The sequence below is a fragment of the Elephas maximus genome, chromosome 23 (genome assembly GCF_024166365.1).
Source record: "Elephas maximus indicus isolate mEleMax1 chromosome 23, mEleMax1 primary haplotype, whole genome shotgun sequence".
Taxonomy (NCBI): domain Eukaryota; kingdom Metazoa; phylum Chordata; class Mammalia; order Proboscidea; family Elephantidae; genus Elephas; species Elephas maximus.
This window is the reverse complement of record NC_064841.1, coordinates 33,621,849-33,641,362: the sequence shown is the minus strand read 5'-3', so window position 1 is coordinate 33,641,362 and position 19,514 is coordinate 33,621,849. Positions and strand designations below refer to the sequence as shown.

The 19,514-nt window shown below is 36.5% G+C and overlaps 1 protein-coding gene across 1 annotated transcript in view; it reads right to left on the bottom strand.

Annotated features, from left to right (window-relative positions):
• The window catches only part of WDR49 (WD repeat domain 49), a 210,049-nt gene that overhangs the window by 157,036 nt on the left and 33,499 nt on the right, over window positions 1–19,514 (bottom strand). The window contains exons 2-4 of the mRNA XM_049867101.1: window positions 10,643–11,083; window positions 3,861–4,037; window positions 2,820–2,994 (exon numbers count right to left, since the gene is read on the bottom strand). Coding sequence (XP_049723058.1) covers window positions 2,820–2,994; window positions 3,861–4,037; window positions 10,643–11,083 — 793 coding nt within the window. The remainder of the gene's footprint in view (window positions 1–2,819; window positions 2,995–3,860; window positions 4,038–10,642; window positions 11,084–19,514) is intronic.

Genomic DNA, 19,514 nt, shown 5'->3' with positions numbered 1-19,514 from the left:
TAATATATTATGTTAGTCTTTAATCCTTATTCAGGTATTAACTCTCTTGAGGGTGGAGCCCATAACTCATCCTTCAGCCACAGCCTCAAAATGCTCTAAAAAAAAAGTTCAGTAAATAATTGTTGATTGATTGACATGAGTCCAGTCAATTGATGGCTTTGGTTAAATCAACAGGCTAAACACCTATATTTCATTCAGTTATTCTTCCAAAGATTATTCACTTGATTACAACGAATTTTGCTTCAAAGAGCTAAGAAATATGTAATCCATGTAATATAGCAAACCCAAATCCCTAATATATAGCTAAAACTTTTCTGAAACCCACTCCTAATTGGCAGTGGTAAAGATGCCCGACTCTGAAGTTGAACTTCTAAGGTTAATAAAATGACTCTCTACTGCTGGCACTATGCTAAGTTCTCATGTTCTTTTGTTACTAGGTGAGAGCACCACAAATTAGAATGATATGGTAGAAACATAATGAGCAATTAATTCACTTTGACTGAGAGAAAAATCTCGTCCTGTCACTTAAGAGAGAGATGCTCATCTACGGGTTACATCATCTTTCTCCATCTCAATTTCCTCAGCTATAGACTGGAGATAGCAAGCACTGTGGGTAGAATTGAGTACCCCCAAAAGATATGTTGATGTCCTAGCCCCTAGTTGCCAGTGAATGTGAACCTGTTAAGAAATAGGGGTTTTCTTTTGTTGTGTTAATAAGGACATACTGGAGCAGGGTGGATCCTAAATTTAATCCCTTTTTAGTGGTTTTTTTTTTTTTTTTTTCCTAGTGGTGCCTTATAAAAAGGGAAAGTAGATACAGAGAGACACACACAGAGGAAAACGCTGTGTGAAGATTCATCTACAAGCCAAGGAATGCCAAGAAACGCCCACAGCTACCAACAATGAAAGACCCTCTCAGCGAGCCAACGTCCTGATTTGAACTTTTAGTCACCAAAACTTTGAGACAATGATTTTCTGTTCTTTAAAGCCACTCACTTTTTTTTTTTTTTTAAAGCCACTCACTAGTGGTATTTTTTTGTTATGGCAAACAGTAGGGTTGGTATTTGAGAGATTTAATAAAATGGTAGTCTAGAAGAGTAAACACTTTTTATTCTTTCCCTGAGTATGAAGAGAGTATTTAGATCTTACATACTTACAAAAAAAAAATATCATCTATAAAATCTCAATTGTTATAGTCCAACCTTTAAAAAAAAAAGCATTTTATTGAGTATTTCTCTGCATTTACTCATATCAGCATAAGATCATGAAATTCAAATAATACACTAAACTTCTGGAAATTGCTATCTACTACCTGTAGATAAGAAGAACTATTACTCTGTTACTATAGTCCAGATTTTGGTTTATGTATCAAAACATTATACTTTTGGGAAGCAGCTAAAACAGTTCCTTTCATTTTTTAATACTGTGATTCTTATTTCAGTGTATAAAAACTTAACACATAATAAATGACCAGAAATATATCATCTTTTGCTGTTTCCACAATTAAAATATCACAACAGAATTAAAGGGTGAATAAAAGACATCAAAGACATGATATAATCTATATTGGAAAAAAAGAAGAACCTATAATTCTTCATATAAGATATTATTTTTGTGGATGATGCATTTAAAAATTAATCCCAACTTCCTGAAACCCAAGAAGGTAAAACCAACATAAAAGCCAACGGTTGGGTCCATTTTGAGTGTCCCTTTTTCAAAGTATGTTAGGAGTAGGCCTATAATATAATGGTTAATGGGGTTGACCATTCTTTTTGTTTCCTTTCTCTTCAGTGAGCATTATTTAATGTGGCAATTTAGAAGTGAGAAAAATAACTATGGTCCTTAGAATCTGGACCAAAGGAGACATCACTGCAGTTATTGCACATTTGGACTTGAACCGTCAGATATATTTTGTAAAAATCAGGCATATATTAAAACTAGTAACTCATTGTTAGCAGGCATTGAGTTAGCCAACTCATAGTGAATCCAAGCATAACAGAAAGAAATGCTACCCAGTCCTGTGCCACCTCCATGAACAGTTGCAGTTCAAATATTTGTGATCAATAGCATTTTCAATGGCTGATTTTCAGACATAGAACACCAGGCCTTTCCTACTAGTCTGTCTTAGTCTGGGAGCCCACTGAAACCTGTTCACCATCATAGCAACATGCAAGCCTCCAATAACAGACAGGTGGTGGCTGCACATGAGGAAGGTGAGAATTCTCCCACTGAACCACCAACACCCCTAATTAACCCACCCATTATTAGTGACTAGGTATTTACTGAAGTTCTGGTTTTGTTTAGATGTTGTTTTATAGCACAATGCTACCACACAGAGAACTGATTAGAAGAACTCAGTCACTAAGCAAAATAAAAAAGAAGAAAAAATTAAGAAGATTCCATTTTGAAGGAAGTCAGACTAATATACTTCACATGACAGAGTAAAGAAAACAAGAAATGGTTTGGGGGGAACTTGCTGAATGCTTTTACTAAGAAGCCCTGAACATGACTAGAGGAGATTAGTTAGGATCAGAACTGGGTTGACATTAAATGGATTCTGTGAAAATTTTCCCCAGTCTCTTGAGATTTCTTAAGTGCAAACGTCACCTGAATTAATTGTATGAAGCATAAATCATAGAAAGAAAGAAATAATTCCTGCCAGTGTTCAGGGGATAGTAAAGTCCAAGCCCAAACCTCCAGAGAACTAATTAACATCAGTTGCTAGACTTAAACATTTTGTGTGAAAAATTTTCATCAAAGAATATAAATGTAGACTTCAAAGGTGACCTTTTTCATTCATTACCATTCAAATTCAGTACCTTGCCTGACCCAATCTCCATGATGAAGTGTGTGCTGTACTGTATAGCAACATTTGTGATATCCGGAGAGCACTTCTGCCCAGTCAATGGTCATGGTGGTGTCTTCATCTTCACAAGCACCAGGAGGCCGCTCAAACAAGGATATCAAGGCTGCTGTGAAAGAAATTGCTTGAACCTGTGAATAAGATATCATTAAAAGAAAAGCAATCTTGGGCAGCATAATTGTTGTAATAGAATTCTTTGTTGACTAAAAACGATAGCCATTAGCTTACTAGGAATTTCTTCAATATTATTTAAAAAATGCAGGCAGTTATAGTAAAAGACAAAAAAAGCTACAAGTCTGGTAAAACAGTTACCAAGGGCAGCTTATTAACTGCTTTTAAGATACACTGGTCATCAAATACAGTACAAACGAAAACCTTTCACAATTACGAAAGGAAATTGTTCAAATTAGGCTACTTCAGAGGTCACAGATGATTTTTAGTGCCATTCAATAAATAATAATTTTCCAGAGGTATGGATGGAATTTGAAAGAAAGACAGAAATCATTGTATCCAATGTCTAGGTTTCAGTGCTGCTTTCTCTAAAGCATTTATCCGTTTGTTACATGATACAGGGTATGATCATTCTGTGGGAGACTGGTACTGAAAAGCCCAAGGCCTTATGAATGAGAATCAGACCAATTAATGTGAAAGAGTTATGAAAGAGAAGTTTAAATATTTATTATGAAGAGTGCATTAGTATTGTGATCTAATATATTAAGCATTTTATGGTGAAAAATGTTAGCAATTATTTTTTTCCAAATGAGAAACTAAAAAAAACTAAGGCTATATGTATATAAGAAAACTGCAATGAGAATTGGTATTCACAAGCAAGAAGAAAAATTGTGACCTAATCCATCTCTTCGGTGTCTGTGTGTGACCTTATAATCTGTAATGTAGCTCAATGAGAAGGTTGCAGTGATTGCATTTTAATTTCTATTTTGAGCTACAGTTTGATGATTAAATCCATAGTGTTCAATCTTATCCTTTTCTCACTTACCTTTCCAGTTATGTCCCCAAAAGAAAGAATTGATTCATTGGCATCGAGAGGGTCATACCAATAATCCATGCAAATTGGTGTTGCTTGCAGGCCTTGGAGTTTGTATTGACAAGGAAATTCTTCTTTAGACAGCAGATCATAGAAACAAATCTCTTTACTGGTAAAAGCCACCGCTATCTAAGGTAGCAGAGTAGAAAATTAGACAGCATTTCTGATGGATTTAGTGGAATCAATATGCAAAGTGGACATGCAAATCTTATCACCAACTCAGCCTTAGTGGCAGACTTAGCCCTCTCTTACTTGAAAAAAAAAAAAAAGCAGGTTACGGTAACACACACAACACAGGGCATGAAGTAATTACGCAGTAATGTCCAAAGCTCTTTTCTCTAAGGGCTCTTAACATTATCGCAGAAGTGTAACATAGTGGCATAAATGTGCTTTATCCTAACTTTGTGCTCTAGCCAAGAAGAAATCGTTCCCATTAAATGCATTTGAACACACTTTCTTTCCTATCACCACTCCACACACCGACCAACCTACTGCATCAATGGGAGACTAGAAGGCAAATCATTTAGGAAAGACAAAGACACAGAGCTACATCATACATAGTCATACCAGAAACTTTACAAAGTATGTTGAAGCAAGCAGAGGCTTTCACAGAAATAAACTGATAAAAACTGCCTTCCTAAACAGACAAGTCCTAGAAGCTATAAAAAAGAATAAATGATTTAACAACATAAAAATCTTTTTTGGAAAAGTTATCATGCACAGACTTAAAAAAACAGTAATGAAAAGGCAAAAATATTACATGCATATATAATACCAAAACCAAACCAAACCCATTGCTGTCAAGTTGGTTCCAACTCATAGAGACCCTATAGCACAGAGTAGAACTGCCCCATAGCGTTTCCAAGGAGCAGCTGGCAGATTCGAACTGCTGACCTTCTGGTTAGCAGCAAAGCTCTTTAGCCACTGTGCCACAAAGTCTCCACATATGTAATAGGCAGACAGTTATTATCTAGCTATATAAAGACTTCACTCTAATAAGCAGGGAAAACTAAAACGTTCAAATAATAAATGTACAAAGAATACGACGGGCAATGCACAGAAAGTGTAAATAGCTAACTACCATGTAAAAAGCTGCTTAATATAGTAAGTGATGAAGGAAATGCATATTAGCATAATAAAGACATATTTCACACATCATATTGACAGAAAATTTAAACACTGACAATATTTAGTTTTACCAAAAGTTTGGAAGGAACACACATAAAAAATCATTAAAACTTTTTGGAACTCTATTTGTATATTTCTCAAAATTAAAAAAAAAAATGCATACACTTTGACTTAATAATTCCAAGTGTAGATATTTATTCTTGATAAGTATGCACATATATGTGCAAAAATATGAAAGGCACTTATGACAAGGATGTGCATTTCATCAATGTTGATCATAGAATAGAAATGGAAGCACCTAGTATGTTAATATGTTAGAAAATGATTAAATGCATGACAAGTCTTATTTTATAATATTTGCTATAGTTAAATTTTATGAAGTAAAATAAAGGATAAAAATACTGAATATATACATACATATATCTGTATATAAGAAATATCTAAGGTAATTATCTGGAAAAAAAAGCACACAATTGAGATATGTGTATACTATTTACATGTAAACTGTATATCTATATACATAGTATGTCAAAGTATAGAAAAGGGTATGGATAGATACCAAAACAAAGATGCAAAAATAATGTTTATCTTAGCAGAGAAGAGTAGGAGTGGGAAAGAGTAAGTTTTTTATACTATATATGTCAGAACAATTTGAAAAATTTGCACATGGTGCATCTATGTATTAATGGTGTACACAAAAACAGTAAAAGAAAAACAAATTTTAAAAAAGACACCATAAAACTAGTTCAGTAAACTTAATATTCAAGTCATATCTGTGACCACAATAGAATTAAATTAGAAATCAATAAATGTGAGATATCTGAACTATCTCTCCAAATATTTGAAAACTAAATAACATAATTTTAAATAACCCATGAGTCAAAGAAGAAAGCAGAAGGGAAACTAAAAAGTATTTAATGAACAAAAATGAAACCACAATATATCAAAGTTGTGGGATGCCAATAATGTAACACTTAAAGGCAATTTTGTACCACTAAACAGTTCAAATCCACCAGGAGCTCCTTGGAAACTCTATGGGGCAGTTCTACTCTGTCCTGTAGGGTCGCTATGAGTCAGAATCGACTCAACGGCAGTGGGTTTAAACAGTTGTATTAGAAAATGAAAAAAATAAACACCAATAACACCTGGAGAGGGGAAGAATTTGATTCCAAATTTTCTACATATTATTTCAAATGTCCTGTGTTCAACAAAAAATTATGAGACATACAAAGACACTGAAAATATCTCATACACTGGGGTGTGGGGGGTGGGAGGAGTGATTCTCTCAATAAAAAATATCTGAGGAAGTACAGACATTGGATTTGTTAAATGGAGACTTTAACTAAGATATTATAAATAGATTGAAAGAATTAAAGGAAATCATGTCTAAAGAAATAAGGGAAGTATGAATATAATGTCTCAGCAAAGAGAGAAGAGCAATAAAAATATAGAAATTATAAAAAAAATTCTGCCAATCTCTGCCTTTTGATTCAAGTGTTAAACCCACTTATATTTAATGTTATTACTGATAATGTAGGATTTGCCATTTTTCCAGCAACAGAGCCCAAAATACATGAAGCAAAACTGAAAGAATTAAAAAGAGAAATAAACAATTCAACAACAATAGCTGGGGACTTCAACAGTCCATCCTCAATAATGAATAGAAAAACTAGGCTGAAGATCAGTAAGGAAATAGAAGGTTTGAATCATGCTACAAACCTAGATTTAAGAGACGTGTGTAGATAGAACACTCTGTCCGACAACAGCAGAATGCGCTTTCCTCTCAAGTGCACATGCAACGTTCCTCAGGAAAGACCATATGTTAGGTGATAAAACAAATTTCAACAAATTCAAAAGTACTAAAGTAATTAATTAAGTCAATCATTTTAATTGCTTAATAAATTGATAAATGTATTAATAAAATGCATTTAACGTATTTTCCTATTTACTAAATAAATAATTGAATCCTTATGCTCTCTGAGCACAATGGAATGAAATTATACGTCAATAACAGAAGGAAATTTTGAAAATTCACAAATACATGGAACTTAACCAGCGGGTCAAATAAAATAACCAATGGGTCAAGGAAAAATCTCAAGGGAAATTAGAAAATACTTTGAGATGGATGAAAACAAACAAAAAGACATACCAAATACTAGCAAAGCAAATCCAGCAACTTATAAAAAAGAATTGTATAACATGACCACCTGGGATTTATTCCAGCACTGAAAGACTGATTCAACATTTGAAAATCAATTAATGTAATACATCATATCAATAGAATAAAGACAAAAATCGTATGATCATCTCAATAAATGCAAAAAAGCATTGACAAAATCCAATGCCTGTCATGATAAAAAACACAAGGCTGTATGTTTTGACCCTAAGGTTAGGAACAAGACAAGGAGGTCTGCTCTCGCCACATCTATTCAACATTGTGTTGGGGATTCTAGCCAGGGTAATTATGTAAGCAAAAGAAATAAAAGGCATCCTGATTAGAAAGGAACAAGTAAAATTATCTCTATTCACAGATACCATGATATTGTATATAGAGAATGCTAATGAATGCACAAAAAAACAGTAAACTAATAAATTCCTTAAGTGAGGAGAAAGCAGATCATTATACAAGACAATTATACCAAAAAAAAATTATTTCTATATACTCGCAATGAACAATTTGAAAATGAAATTATGAAAGGCACTCTCAGGAGAATGAAAAGACAAGCCATTGACTGGGACACAATATTTGTAAAGTAACCATCTGATAAATATTTGTGTACAGAATGTATTAAAAAATAGACAAAAAGTTGAATGAACATCATACTAAAGGAGATAAATAGGTGTGGCAAGTCAGCAGTGAAAAGACATTAGTGAAATGCAAATTAAATCCACAGTAAGATACCAATATACTCTTGTTAAAATGTTTAAAATTAAGACAAAATAAAACAAAGTTAAGGTAGAAAATAATCGTACCAAGTGTTGTTGAGGATGTGCTATATCCATACAATAAAATTAAAAAAAAATAAAATACTGCATAGCAATTTGGAAATGAACTACTGATATACCCAACGACATGACTGAATCTCAAAATAATTACGCTAAGTTAAAGAAGCCAGACAAAGGAGTATATGTTGTATGATGCCAACTATATAAACTCTGTGGAGAAAAGTGGTTCTAGAATACACAAACTGGTTTACAGTGACGGAAAGCAGTTGCCTGAGGAGGGATAAAGAGAGGGACGGGGCAAGAGATTACAAAAGGGCGCAAGGAAACTTTTGAGGGTGATGAATATATTTATTATCTTGATTGTGGCTTTTTTTAATATATATATACATGCATCAAAATCATCAAATTGAGTGATTTAAACATGTGCATCTTATTTTGTCAACTATACTCGATGAAGCTGTTTGAAAAAAGAAAAAACAGCAACATTCCTTAAGATTCTATGTTGAGTAAGTGCAATGGAATGGCTAAGACTTAGTCCTCAGTCCTGCAAAGAAGAAACAGAGAGGCAACACAAACATTACAGAACAGCACCACAAATATCACATGATAATAACAGCACAGTAAACATGAAAATTAAAAAAAAAGATGACAACTGTCTTATCTATACAAGTTAAGCATTAGCACCAAATCCTTAGCGAGAAAAAAAAAAAAAAAAAAGAAGGCACTGGAAATGATATAAACAGCCATTGTGGAGGATCCAAAATTCTCAAGGACAGATTCTTAAGTCAAACTGCCTCAGTATACAAATCCTGGCACCAGTGATTACGTTCTATGTGATCCAGGGCAAATTATTCAACTTCTCCTTGCCCAGTCTCCTCATTTTTAAATTGGGAATAATATCTACTTCATGGGGATACTTGGAGGATTAATAGAGCAAGGTGTGTCACATATGAAGCTAATGATAATAATTATTATTTACGGTTTCAGCCAGTAAAGCATAATACTTCCCACTAAAAAGAAGTTCATTCTTTAGAGAAATGGCAGATTCTAGGTCTGGCCTAGGAAATACACAAGCTAATCCTGGGAAATCTTGTCATACCAGGAAGAAAAGAAGCTTTCAAAGACTATTAAGGTTGTGTCAAAAAGACTCAAGCCGACTTCATGGGGCAATTTTGGGGATGGGATAATAACTCAACGGATTGAAACAAATCAAATATGTTTAAATCCATGAGTTTGTAATGATAACAATAATAATAATAGCACTCACTATTCATTTTTGAAGCCCTTGTGGCACAGTGGTTAAACTGTTGGCTGCTAACCAAAAGGTTGGCAGTTCAAATCCAACAGCCGCTCCTTGGAAGCTCTATGGGGCAGTACTACTCTGTCGTATACGGTTGCTATGAGTCATCATTGGCTTGACAGCAATGAGTTTGGTTTTGGTTTGGTTCATCTTTAGAGGAGATTAGTTACCAGCTCATTATTTTGAAAACTGGTAAATAAATTGACATTCATCTTGCCCTTGTAATATACTTTGTACCTGAGTATAATTAAATGTTTAGGAAGGAGACATTTCTTTTTACAGAGCAATTCCACTTTATAAAGGAAGAGGAATGAAGAAATTACAGTGTCATCATCATGCAACCCGTAATGAATTAATGGATCTAGGAATAATCAGCTATAAATGCTAACACCTCAAATGAGAGAGAACCAAGTATTTTAAACCTCCTGATTGAAGAACACAGAATCCACCTATTCAAAAGAAAACGAAAAAAACTTGAACTTGGTCAAGGATTTAGACTTGACTACCGTTTACCTGAAATACAGGGAACAAAGGAACATGTTAAACAACCCATGTACACACAATCTGTAAAATCCAGACTGTGAAAAACTCTATAAGACAAACACTTAGTAAGAATAATATCAAAACCAAATGGTCAGCAGCTCAAATCCACCTGCTGCCCTGTGGAAATCCTATGTGGCAGTTCTACTCTGTCCTATAGGGTCACTATGAGACAGAATTGAGTTGGCAGCAATGAGGTTTGCATGTGTTTGAAATTTTTTCATAGCAAAAATTTACCATCTGCCTAATATGAAATTTTAACAATAAGGATTCTTAAACTGCAACCTTTCCCCCCAAAATTATTTTCCTTTCAGTATGTTATTGCTCTCATAGGTACAAAAAAAAAAAAAAAAAAGGTACAGTTATATGAAAATATTTGAACAGAGTAGGCCCTACCTATCAGAATTAAGAACCTGATTAATGCAGTGATCAGAATCAGATAGAGTCCCTTCATTGCATCGAGCTATGCTATGTACTATTATAGCCTCTTAGCTCGGCATACAGATTCACGATCCTGCTGCAAACTATAGAGTAGTAAAGGTCTTATCAGCTAGTAATGCAGCATGGCCACGCTTGGGACAGAGCCAAGGATCTGAGTCATTATCAGCAGAGTCATTTAAAGACACCAGAAGAACAGCTTGGAAAACTGAGTAGCTCACTTGGCTCTACTTGCATTCCCTCTGGGTCAGACGAGAAGCACAGAAAGAATGACGCAGTGCTCTTTTATTGCTAGTGCTAACCTTGTGTATTGATCAGGAGCCCCACCCCATCATTTTATCTCCTTTTACAAGCAGTAAATATATTTGTGTAGACTTTGTACCTTGTTTACGTTTTCCAGAGAAACCAGACTTGTCACCCACAGGTGTTTGAGCTTGGTGACATCTGTAGTGATAGGAAGTGTTTCTTGAAGCTTTAAATTCTCTCCCCAGATTCCTAATAAACCTTCTTTACTGAGAGTCAGATAACGGCTTGAGCTTTTTAAGAAAATTACTTTTTGGATGATGTCCTTGTGTTTCGCTGGAAGGAATTCAAGGGCCTTCCACTGGGGAACCACGGTTGCCTTTGCTCGTTCGTCTTTTTCATAGAGCGCTAACAGCATAAATGAAGTCAGCTTATCCCAATTAATGAAGCCATCTCGGGCCACATCCACTTTGTCAAAGAGCTCCTGATACTCTTTCTCTGTGCCCCAACCAATAACCTCTTTCATCTTCTGCACGAACTCTTCTCTGGACATAGAGATGGTTTGTCTTGGCTCTGGGGACTTCAAACAAGAATAAAAAATCAGACAACAATAAAAGAAGCACATGCACAAGAGCATTGTGCTACTCTCCAAGGTGGCTGTAACTGGCAACTCTTTCAAAACGCAAAGAAAAATGTCTTTTACTCTCTATCAGCATTATGTGTAAGGGAATTGAGGCTGGGTAGCAATGAAAATTGACAGTACTAGATGTCAACATCCTCAAATTTTGTCACCAGTAAGCAGAATAATCCTCAAATTAGGACATAGATGCTTTAAAAGCCACAGAGAGGCTCAAACTGGCTCCTAGAGACCATTGCACAAAAGAACAATGTGAGTTTCATGGTGGTTGTAGAAAGCAGAATAACGTTCTCCCCTCCCCAAAGAAGTCCACATCATAACACTCAGAGCCTGTGAATATGTTACCTTGTATGGTAAAAAAAAGCCCTGGTGGTGCTTGGCTGCTAACCAGAAGGTTTGCAGTTTGAATCCACCAGCTGCTCCTTGGAATCCTTATGGGGCACTTCTACTCTGTCCTATAGCATTACTATGAGTTGGAATCAACTCAACAGCAATGGATTTGTATGATAAAATGGTAAAATGTGATTAAATTAAAGATCCAGAGACGGGAGATTATCCTGGATTGTCAAGGGGGCCCAATGTAATCACAAGGGTCCTTATAAGGGAAAGAGGGGGGCAGGAGAGTCAGAGTCAGAGAAGATATGAAAACTGAAGCAGAAGTAAGAGTGGTTCTTGAGTCCAGTACAACTAGATGGTGCCTGGCTACCACTGACTGCTCTGACAGGGATCACAGTAGAGGGTCCCGGACAGAGCTGGAGAAAAATGTAGAAGAAAATTCCAACTCAAAAAGAAAGACCAGCCTTAATTGCCTGACAGAGACTAGAGAAATCCTGAGCATATGGCCCCCAGACACCCTTACAGCTCAGTGACAAGGCCACTCCTGAGGTTCACTCTTCAGTCAAAGTTTGAACAGGCCCCTGGAACAAAACATGACTAAAGGGGCACACTAGCCCTGGGGCAGGGACTGGAAGGCAGGAGGGAACAGGAAAGCTGGTAACACGGAACCCAGGGGTGGGAAGGGAGATTGTTGACATGTGGTGGGGTTGCCAACCAATGTCATACGACAATGTGTGCACTGTTTGATGAGAAGCTAGTTTGTTTTGCAAACCTTCATCTAAAGTTCAATAAAAAAAAAATATTTAGAAAAAAAAAAAAAGAGTGATACAGGGCCACAAGCAAAGACATGCAGGTGACCTCTAGAAGCTCTAAAAAGGCAAGGACGCAAATTTGCCCCTAGAGCCTCCAGAAGTAACACGGCCCAGCCATGCCTGGATTTTAGCCCTGGGAGACTCATTTCAGACTTCTGACCTCCAGAATTGTAAGATAATAAACTTGTATTGTTTTAAACCACTGGATTTGTGGCAATTTGCTATAACACCAAATGGAAAATAATATAGTGATTTATAGAAAATGGGTGATGCCTAAAGAGGGTTTGGCACAGCCAATAAAATTACACCAACTGAAACTTTAATCCAAGGTCAAGTCATCTACTGTTGTTTACACAATACAAAAATCATATATATCAAGTAAGTCCACAGCTTATTTTGATCAACTGTGTAGTTCAGTGAGATTCATGATGACAGATGAACTTTTCCTACTATCTTGGAGTGAAGAGTTAGGACTGACAGTACACAATGAGAGGCAGAAAACTGTAGAGGAGGATAAGCAAATGTAGATTTAATCTTGACTCCACCAATAGTTGTGGAAACTATTGGCAAGTTACTGTATCGCTGAGTCTTGATTTCTCCATCTGTAAAACAGGTATAGCAATATCAGTAGTAAGAAGATTGTTATGAAGATGAACTGAGGTATCACGTAAGCAAGGATTTGTGTTAGATGCTTAATAGATGTTAGGCCCTGCTTTTTAATTAATTAACTTTCCAAGAAATAATTGATATCTAGGCCTTTGAACTACTCAGAAGTCCCATCATTCTTATCTTTGTTAAACTATTTTTAGTCTAAAATGATTAGATAGATGGAAATTTTTCAGTGACCCAGATTTTAAGTTTATATAAAGACATATTCTTCACTTGAGCCAAAACTGCAAAGTGTTTCTGAAAATTAAGTCAATATTCTTTTAAACTATTACAGACATGACATCTATCAATTTCTTATTCTATATATTATCATCCCATTAATAAAACAACATTTTAGAATAGAATCTCAATGTATTTTCTTTTTATTTCATAAGAACAAGAAACTGCTCTGACTGAACAGCACTTAAAAAAATTATTTTTTACATTCGAGAACGTGAGATTGCAAATAGACCTTAATAGCAAATTTCCTTCTCTTATAGTAATTTAAACAATTAACTGCAAAGAGTTTTCTGCACATTCATAATGCCAATATTTACTGGCAGAAGAAATGAGGAATCTACCCAATTTATGGAATTTGACCAAAAAGTGCAATTGTATGATATGCCTGACAGTTCCATTACTGATGGCTTACTCATAATCTTTTCTGGTTAAGTTTGAGAACAAAACCATATTTTTGCTATACCTTCTATTAAAACTTTGGAGTTTTGCCCTGACTTAAAAATCCAAACTCATTTCAAGAAGCATTATGCCTTGATAATATGGAATTTATTAATTCTATTACTTGCCAGCTGGAATAAATTAGTTAAATATACAATTCAAGTATGTGATTTTGTACACAAGCTTAAAAGGACAATTGCTTTTACCACAAAATGAATTCTCACTTTATCAGGACTTCCATTTTCCCTAGAGTTAATTCATCACTCTATACATATTGAACACTGTGGTAGAGAGATTGTGTGGTAGTGTAGATGTAACGCTAAGCCACAATCTCAGTTATTTCACCTCCAAATAGGAATAATAAAACCTATATTTCAGGGCTGTTATCAAAATTAACTGATAAGGAGGCGGGGCCAAGATGGCAGACTAGGTAGACGCTACCTCGGATCGCTCTTGCAACAAAGACTCGGAAAAACAAGTGAATCGATTACATACATAACAATCTACGAACCCTGAACAACAAACACAGATTTAGAGACGGAAAACGAACAAATACGGGGAGGCAGCAACTGTTTTCTGAGCCTGGAGCCAGCATCCCAGTCAGGTAACCTTGGCGCCCCGGTTTAGGTCAGGGCCCAGGGGAGCTGATGGAGCAAACAAGGGGCGCAGCCCTACCCCACTGAACTCACCCCGGGAGGGGACCCAGCCGGTTCATGCGGGCAGAGCGGCGATGCAGCTGGTGGGAGAAGTCCCCGGGAGGCAGTGACTGGTCTTGGAGCTGGGAGAGCAGCTTCCCAGCTGGGGAATCATGCCGCTGGGCATTTGACTGGGCGCTGTCACAGGACAAGCACGGGGAGCTGCTCCATTCCCCTGAACTAACCCCGGGAGGGGGCCCAGCCAGTTTGCGGGGGCAGCTTGGCAACGCAGCTGGCAGGACGAGAAGTCCCCAGGAGGCAGCGACTGATTTTGGAGTCAGGAGTGCACCGTCCCAGCAGGGGAACCTTGACGCTGGGCGTGGGACTGGCAGCGGAGGATCTGACCGCGGCTTCAGTGGGCCAGATCCCAGGGGGCAATCTCCACACAGCCAGCACACATAGGCAACACGCCCCTCAGGAATCTCAGATAAAATAGTCATCCCAAGCAAGACAAGCAAATCTGGCTATATTCTGAGGTGCTACTCTCCTATCTCTCTGACCCCTCCCCCACCCTCCCCAGGCGGCTTCATTAACATTGGAATTGCCTGAGCCAGAGGGAGAACGGCTCCAGCTCTGCGGCGGCTTTGCCTTTACCCCCTTTTTTTTTTCCTTTTGGTCTTTTCCTAACCCACTCTTCCGGCCTGAGAGAAGGAACCAAAAAAAAAAAAAAAAAAACCCAGGGACCAAAAATCCACCCCCTAATTGGACTAAAAACACAGAACCAGCTACAGCCAAGCATATATGATCCAAATCTCAGACTTTCATCCTTACAGGGAACAAGGTGGCGGTTATAATCCAAAGGCAGTTCTGATAGGGATCTGACTGCGTTTGTTTTTTAGCAGATTTTCTGGAAAAACTAGTTTCCCAGTGATGGCCCGGAGACAGCATTCCATATCAAACCACATAAAGAAGCAGACCATGACAGCTCCTACAACCCCCCAAACAAAAGAATCAAAATCTTTCCCAAATGAAGATACAATCCTGGAATTATCAGATACAGAATATAAAAAACTAATTTACAGAATGCTTCCAGACATCACAAACGAAATAAGGCAAACTGCAGAAAAAGCCAAGGAACACACTGATAAAACTGTTGAAGAACTCAAAAAGATTATTCAAGAACATACTGGAAAAATTAATAAGTTGCAAGAATCCATAGAGAGACAGCATGTAGAAATCCAAAAGATTAACAATAAATTACAGAATTAGAAAACGCAATAGGAAGTCAGAGGAGCAGACTCGAGCATTTAGAATGCAGACTGGGACATCTGGAGGACCAGGGAATTAATACCAACATAGCTGAAAAAAAATCAGATAAAAGAATTAAAAAAAATGAAGAAACCCTAAGAATCATGTGGGACTCTACCAGGAAGGAAAACTTGCGTGTGATTGGAGTCCCAGAACAGGGAGGGAGGACAGAAAACATAGAGAAAATAGTTGAAGAACTCCTGACAGAAAACTTCCCTGACATCATGAAAGACGAAAGGATATCTATCCAAGATGCTCATCGAACCCCATTTAAGATTGATCCAAAAAGAAAAACACCAAGACATATTATCATCAAACTTGCCAAAACCAAAGATAAAGAGAAAAATTTAAAAGCAGCCAGGGAGAAAAGAAAGGTTTCCTTCAAGGGAGAATCAATAAGTTCAGACTGCTCAGCAGAAACCATGCAGGCAAGAAGGAAATGGGACGACATATACAGAGCACTGAAGGAGAAAAACTGCCAGCCAAGGATCATATATCCAGCAAAACTCTCTCTGAAATATGAAGGCGAAATTAAGATATTTACAGACAAACACAAGTTTAGAGAATTTGCAAAAACCAAACCAAAGCTCCAAGAAATACTAAAGGATATTGTTTGGTCAGAAAACCAATAATATCAGATACCAGCACAACACAAGGTCACAAAACAGAACATCCGGATATCAACTCAAATAGGGAAATCACAAAAACAAATTAAGATTAATTAAAAAAAATGCTCATAACTGGGAATCACTGAAGTCAATATGTAAAAGATCACAATAATCAAAAAGAGGGACTAAATACAGGTGGCATAGAACTGCCATATGGAGAGGGATACAAGGCGATATAGAACAATACAAGTTGGGTTTTTACTTAGAAAAATAGGGGTAAATAATAAGGTAACCACAAAGAGGTATAACAACTCCATAACTCAAGATAAAAGCCAAGAAAAACATAACGACTCAACAAACATAAAGTCAAACACTACGAAAATGAGGATCTCACAATTTACTAAGAAAAACGTCTCAGCAGAAAAAAGTATGTGGAAAAATGAAATTGTCAACAACACACGTAAAAAGGCATCAAAATGACAACACTAAACACTTATTTATCTATAATTACGCTGAATGTAAATGGACTAAATGCACCAATAAAGAGAGAGAGTCACGGACTGGATAAAGAAACACGATCCGTCTATATGCTGCCTACAAGAGACACACCTTAGACTTAGAGACACAAACAAACTAAAACTCAAAGGATGGAAAAAAATATATCAAGCAAACAATAAGCAAAAAAGAAGAGGAGTAGCAATATTAATTTCTGACAAAATAGATTTTAGACTTAAATCCACCACAAATGATAAAGAAGGACACTACATAATGATAAAAGGGACAATTGATCAGGAAGACATAACCATATTAAATATTTATGCACCCAATGACAGGGCTGCAAGATACATAAATCAAATTTTAACAGAACTGAAAAGTGAGATAGACACCTCCACAATTATAGTAGGAGACTTCAACACACCACTTTTGGAGAAGGACAGGACATCCAGTAAGAAGCTCAATAGAGACACGGAAGACCTAATTACAACAATCAACCAACTTGACCTCATTGACTTATACAGAACTCTCCACCCAACTGCTACAAAGTATACTTTTTTTTCTAGCGCACATGGAACATTCTCTAGAATAGACCACATATTAGGTCATAAAAGAAACCTTTGCAGAATCCAAAACATCGAAATATTACAAAGCATCTTCTCAGACCACAAGGCAATAAAACTAGAAATCAATAACAGAAAAACTAGGGAAAACAAGTCAAATACTTGGAAAATGAACAATACCCTCCTGAAAAAAGACTGGGTTATAGAAGACATCAAGGAGGGAATAAGGAAATTCATAGAATGCAACGAGAATGAAAATACTTCCTATCAAAACCTCTGGGACACAGCAAAAGCAGTGCTCAGAGGCCAATTTATATCGATAAATGCACACATACAAAAAGAAGAAAGAGCCAAAATCAGAGAACTGTCCCTACAACTTGAACAAATAGAAAGTGAGCAACAAAAGAATTCATCAGGCACCAGAAGAAAACAAATAATAAAAATTAGAGCTGAACTAAATGAATTAGAGAACAGAAAAACAATTGAAAGAATTAACAAAGCCAAAAGCTGGTTCTCTGAAAAAATTAACAAAATTGGTAAACCATATTTGTTTCCTTTCCTGTAAAGAAATACAGGAAAGGAAACAAATAACCCGAATAAGAAACGAGAAGGACCACATCACAACAGAACCAAATGAAATTAAAAGAATCATATTAGATTATTATGAAAAATTGTACTCTAACAAATTTGCAAAAGCAGAAGAAATGGATGAATTCCTGGAAAAACACTACCTATCTAAACTAACACATTCAGAAGTAGAACAACTAAATAGACCCATAACAAAAAAAGAGATTGAAACGGTAATCAAAAAACTCCAAACAAAAAAAGCCCTGGCCCGGACGGCTTCACTGCAGAGTTCTACCAAACTTTCAGAGAAGAGTTAACACCACTACTACTAAAGGTATTTCAAAGCATAGAAAATGACGGAATACTACCCAACTCATTCTATGAAGCCACCATCTCCCTGATACCAAAACCAGGTAAAGACATTACAAAAAAAGAAAATTATAGACCTGTATCCCTCATGAACATAGGTGCAAAAATCCTCAACCAAATTCTAGCCAATAGAATCCAACAACATATCAAAAAAATAATTCACCCTGATCAAGTGGGATTTATACCAGGTATGCAAGGCTGGTTTAATATCAGAAAAACCATTAATGTAATCCACCACATAAATAAAACAAAAGACAAAAACCACATGATCTTATCAATTGATGCAGAAAAGGCATTTGACAAAGTCCAACACCCATTTATGACAAAAACTCTCACCAAAATAGGAATTGAAGGAAAATTCCTCAACATAATAAAGGGCATCTATGCAAAGCCAACAGCCAATATCACTCTAAATGGAGAGAACCTGAAAGCATTTCCCTTGAGAACGGGAACCAGACAAGGATGCCCTTAAAGCCAACAGCCAATATCACTCTAAATGGAGAGAACCTGAAAGCATTTCCCTTGAGAACGGGAACCAGACAAGGATGCCCTTTATCACTGCTCTTATTCAACATCGTACTTGAAGTCCTAGCCAGGGCAATTAGGCTAGACAAAGAAATAAAGGGTATCCAGATTGGCAAGGAGGAAGTAAAGCTATCACTATTTGCAGATGACATGATCGTATACACGGAAAACCCTAAGGAATCCTCCAGAAAACTACTGAAACTAATAGAAGAGTTTGGCAGAGTCTCAGGTTATAAGATAAACATACAAAAATCACTTGGATTCCTCTACATCAACAAAAAGAACACCGAAGAGGAAATAACCAAATCAATACCATTCACAGTAGCCCCCAAGAAGATAAAATACTTAGGAATAAATCTTACCAAGGACGTAAAAGACCTATACAAAGAAAACTACAAAGCTCTACTACAAGAAATTCAAAAGGACATACTTAAGTGGAAAAACATACCTTGCTCATGGATAGGAAGACTTAACATAGTAAAAATGTCTATTCTACCAAAAGCCATCTATACATACAATGCACTTCCGATCCAAATTCCAATTTCATTTTTTAATGTGATGGAGAAACAAATCACCAACTTGATATGGAAGGGAAAGAAGTCCTGTATAAGTAAAGCATTACTGAAAAAGAAGAAGAAAGTGGGAGGCCTCACTCCACCTGATTTCAGAACCTATTATACAGCCACAGTAGTCAAAACAGCCTGGTACTGGTACAACAACAGGCAAATAGACCAATGGAACAGAATTGAGAACCCAGATATAAATCCATCCATGTATGAGCAGCTGATATTTGACCAAGTCCCAGTGTAAGTTAATTGGGAAAAGACAGT